At 41.1% G+C, this 4,139-nt stretch overlaps 1 protein-coding gene across 1 annotated transcript; it reads left to right on the top strand.

Moving 5' to 3' along the window:
- The first annotated feature begins 2,095 nt into the window (after positions 1-2,095).
- On the top strand, positions 2,096-3,123 carry LOC125520883 (histone H2A-like). The gene is made up of 2 exons (XM_048685928.1): positions 2,096-2,423; positions 2,514-3,123. Exons 1-2 carry the CDS (start codon positions 2,211-2,213, stop codon positions 2,772-2,774), a joined length of 474 nt encoding a protein of 157 aa, XP_048541885.1. The 5' UTR covers positions 2,096-2,210; the 3' UTR covers positions 2,775-3,123.
- The last annotated feature ends 1,016 nt before the right edge of the window (positions 3,124-4,139 follow it).

Here is a 4,139-nt window from a genome sequence, read left to right as displayed (position 1 = left end):
ATCGGCGAACATTTGTAGAATGGACGAACATTGTTTTAGAGATTGGCGAAACAATTTTTGAAATTTACAAACATTTTTTAATTTAGCAAACATTTTTTGAAATGCACAATCATTATTTGAATCAATGAACATTTTATGAATGAATAAACATTTTTGTAAGTCACGAACAGTTTTTGATTTTTCAGATGTTTTTCCATTCATGAACACTTTTTGAATTGGCAAAATTTTGTTTAATTTCATTAACATTTTTTAATACATGATCTTTTTAAAAAAATCATGAATATTGATTTCTGGAACATCTGTTTTTATAAAATTTTGAACATTTTTGAATAAGCAAACAATTTTTTGATAAAATCACTAGCATTTTTTGAATCCAAAAATATTTTATGATTTATTAATTACTTTACTTCAAAATTTCCATTTTTAAAATTTGTAACTTTTTTGAAGTCCCAAATTATTTAAAGTAGAAAAAAGACAGAAAATAAAAAACAAAATTTTAAAAACAGGCTGCCCGGACATTGCCCGACCCAAACGGGTTCGTTGCGTCTTCCCCCAACGCACAAAGCGCAGTATAGGAGGTCCCTACTATACTGGCCTGCCCAGATGGAGGATTCCCCTGTGTGAAACGTTTTTTATCACTTATAGATGACATTTGTGGGCAATATTTTGCAACTTGAGGGCAATTTCCCTGACGTACCGCCAGAAGCAGTAGCCCATTTATTATTATGTACAGATATAGATATAGATATAAAAGATATGCATTACAAGTGCATGATAACTATATTTTTCGAAGAGCGGTGATAACTTAGAAAAGTTTTTTATAAAATATTAATATTTGGCATGAAAAAGCACAAATTGGAATAAAGGGATGTCAATATGTCAACAAGATTAAAATAAAAGGTTAGCTCCATTGCCCCTTTGCTATTATAAGTCATTTTCTAATATTCTTAAGTATATTTCTTAGAGTTATACATGACAACATAATGAAATTATATTTTTACGCAAAAGAACAAACCCTCAAAGCCGTGGTTTTGTAACCTTTTCAGTATCTTTGATGCTCGATTGTACAAATCAAATCCTGTGGCACCTATATGACTCTACGATTTACGATTCTCCCATATGGTCCGATGGTACTAACATGGTCATACAATTCAAACACTATTTAGACATACATGATATTGCATGTTATTCCCATATCCCAAATCCTTGTTCAAAATGATGTGTGTGTTTTTAGAAAAAGATATTGAAAGGACATCAAAATGATGTGAATATGTACTACCCCGGTTTGTGAAAAGAAGGCTTATAACTTTCGCCTCATGGTGCAATGTTTGACGAAATATGTAGGAAATCATGTTCATAGGTACAATATCAAATAGATATAATGTAATACATATACTTTATTGTGTATATATTAATTTTACTATTATAGTTGTTTATAGTTTTTTCTACAAACATGGTCAAAGTTTACACGACTTGACTTGGAGAAAATTTATAGGCCTCTTTTTGGTGACGGAGGGGTACATAGACTTTAGCATTTGTCAGACCGAGTTTTTTTTGGGTCATGATTTAAAAATCCCAATCCTAAAATCCCAAGCCCTAGCATAGCTAACCCGACATGAAAACATTGTCATTTCTCATTACAAAACGTTAATATAATTATTTTTTTAAGCATAAAAAATAATTATTTTTTTAGAATCGTACAATTAGTTTGGATATATATATATATATATGTTATGGTGTCTATATTTTATTATAATCCCAGATTTTTGGTATCTTGGGCCTTTTATCGGGCTTGACTCTTGCGCGGAAACTAAAGTCCAAGCCCGACCCGACCATTGGGCTTCAGGCTCGGTTCGTGCTGTAGGGCCGGACTGCTCATACTAGACCAAAACCACAACAATCCACCGGTACTTCCGTGCTCTCATCCGATTGGTTCCTCTGCCTCTCACACGGATCGCCAAATCCCATCCAACGGCTGACACCCATCATCCTCTGGCCGTTAACGCTCCAGATCGAAGCACCGCCCCCAATCCTCCATACTCGTCCGGGGCAGAAACACAACACAGAAACACACGCACAGAAAGCACAAACGCACACTCCCCCACCGCACAAAGCAAGGCTAAAAAAAACCCCGCAGAAATCGACCGGGAGAAAAGGGGGCGAAAAAGCAGAGCGAAGGAGGAGAGAAGCTTCGGAGCTCGGGATCGGCGATGGAGACCGGAGCGAAGGCGCCGAAGAAGGCCGGGCGCCGGGCCGGCGGCGGCGGCCCCAAGAAGAAGTCCGTCTCGCGCTCCGTCAAGGCCGGCCTCCAGTTCCCCGTGGGCCGCATCGGGCGCTACCTCAAGCACGGGCGCTACGCCAAGCGCGTCGGCTCCGGCGCCCCCGTCTACCTCGCCGCCGTCCTCGAGTACCTCGCCGCCGAGGTGGGCCGCGCCCGCGCGCGCCAGCCGCGGAAGGACTAGCTCCGATTCGCCTCTGTTTTTTACCTTCTACGTGTTTTTTTTGTCTGGCAGCTCCTCGAGCTGGCGGGGAACGCGGCGCGGGACAACAAGAAGAACCGGATCATCCCGCGGCACGTGCTGCTCGCGATCCGCAACGACGAGGAGCTCGGGAAGCTGCTGGCCGGGGTCACCATCGCCTACGGAGGCGTCCTGCCCAACATCAACCCTGTGCTGCTGCCCAAGAAGGCCGCTGCGGCGGCTACCAAGGAGCCCAAGGCGGGCACGACCAAGTCTCCCAGGAAGTCCCCCGCCAAGAAGGCGGCCGACGCTTAGGCCCGGCACTCGCTATGCCGGTGCCCCGTCCCACCCTCTCCCTCCTCTCTGTTTGTCTCTGTCTCGGTTCAACCGTAACGCACCTAGTTGTCAGTCGTCGTCGTGGTCGTCGTTGCCGCATGCCATCGTTGTCATGGATCGATTGCTGCTTGTTTGAACTTGTTTTGCGTGGCTTCCGCATAGGTGCCAATCAGCTTGTACTCTGTAGCCTGATTAACACCGCTGTATGTATGTTCGTTTAAGTGCGTAGGTGAAGGAAAGGGAGGGAGGGGAAGGGAAACTGTGAATGTCTGTTTGTAATAAAATTGTGAAGATGTGAAAATATCAAGGACTACTATTCTGATTGTTCTCTTTTGCTGCACGCTAAGAACGATTTCTTGTGTTTATCTGGTTGCTTTGGGCATGTTTAGCTTCTTTGCAGCCTTGGAGGAAAGCTATTGGGGTGGGGTGTGGATCATTGGGGGGATGTTCCTATCACTTGATAATGTTTGAGTTTCTAAGTGAAAACCTTGTGATCGGAATAGGCCATCGAGTGGCTGTGCTGTTGAATTCTTGTTATGTCGATTCAACTGGTAGGCTGCAAAAATGTCAGTCCTGGTGCTGATAGAAATCAAAGTTAGGTGTTCACTCTGTCTGCATTTCAACCTTTTCTTACGAGTCCTTGTTTTCATTTCAATTGGTTAATCAACGATCTGTTATAATGGTTCATTATTTTGTAATACAAAGTTTGTTGCATATACTCATGAAATGCCAGTTTGTAGTAAGATTGTGAAGATTTGAAATATTAAGGGGGTATTTTGATTGTCTATTTGTGGTTTTGCTGCATGCTAATACTGATTCTTGAGTTCATTTGGTTGCTTTGGGCATGTTTGGTTATTTGGTTGTTTGCAGCAGAAAGATGTTGGGGTATGGATTGTTGGGAAGATATTGTCTCACATGATAATGTTCACATTTTGAAGTGTAAACCTTATAGCTTGTAACTGAAATTTGGAACATTATGTGGTTGCACAATTGATTCTTGTTATGCTGGTTTAACGGGTAGGTGGCAAATGGTGCTTATAGAAATCAAATCAAGTATCCCTTATGTTTGCATTAAAACTTTTTTTTATGAGACTTGGTTTGCATTTGGTTAGTTGATCGATGATATTACTTTAAAGGTCTGTTATTTCGTGTTGTTGAGAACATATAATTTTGAAAATGGTTAATTAGATGACATGGTGACATATATCTTCTTCCATTTGAGATAAGATTGATTCCTAGATTATGGCAACATATGTACATGAATTGTATGTCGCAACTAGTGCTAAATTGACGAATATAGTAAATGGGTACAATTATGTCCTGTTTCATGCATGTCTTAATTAT

Source organism: Triticum urartu, chromosome 1 (genome assembly GCF_003073215.2).
Source record: "Triticum urartu cultivar G1812 chromosome 1, Tu2.1, whole genome shotgun sequence".
Lineage (NCBI taxonomy): Eukaryota > Viridiplantae > Streptophyta > Magnoliopsida > Poales > Poaceae > Triticum > Triticum urartu.
This window is presented reverse-complemented; position numbering and strand designations above follow the sequence as displayed.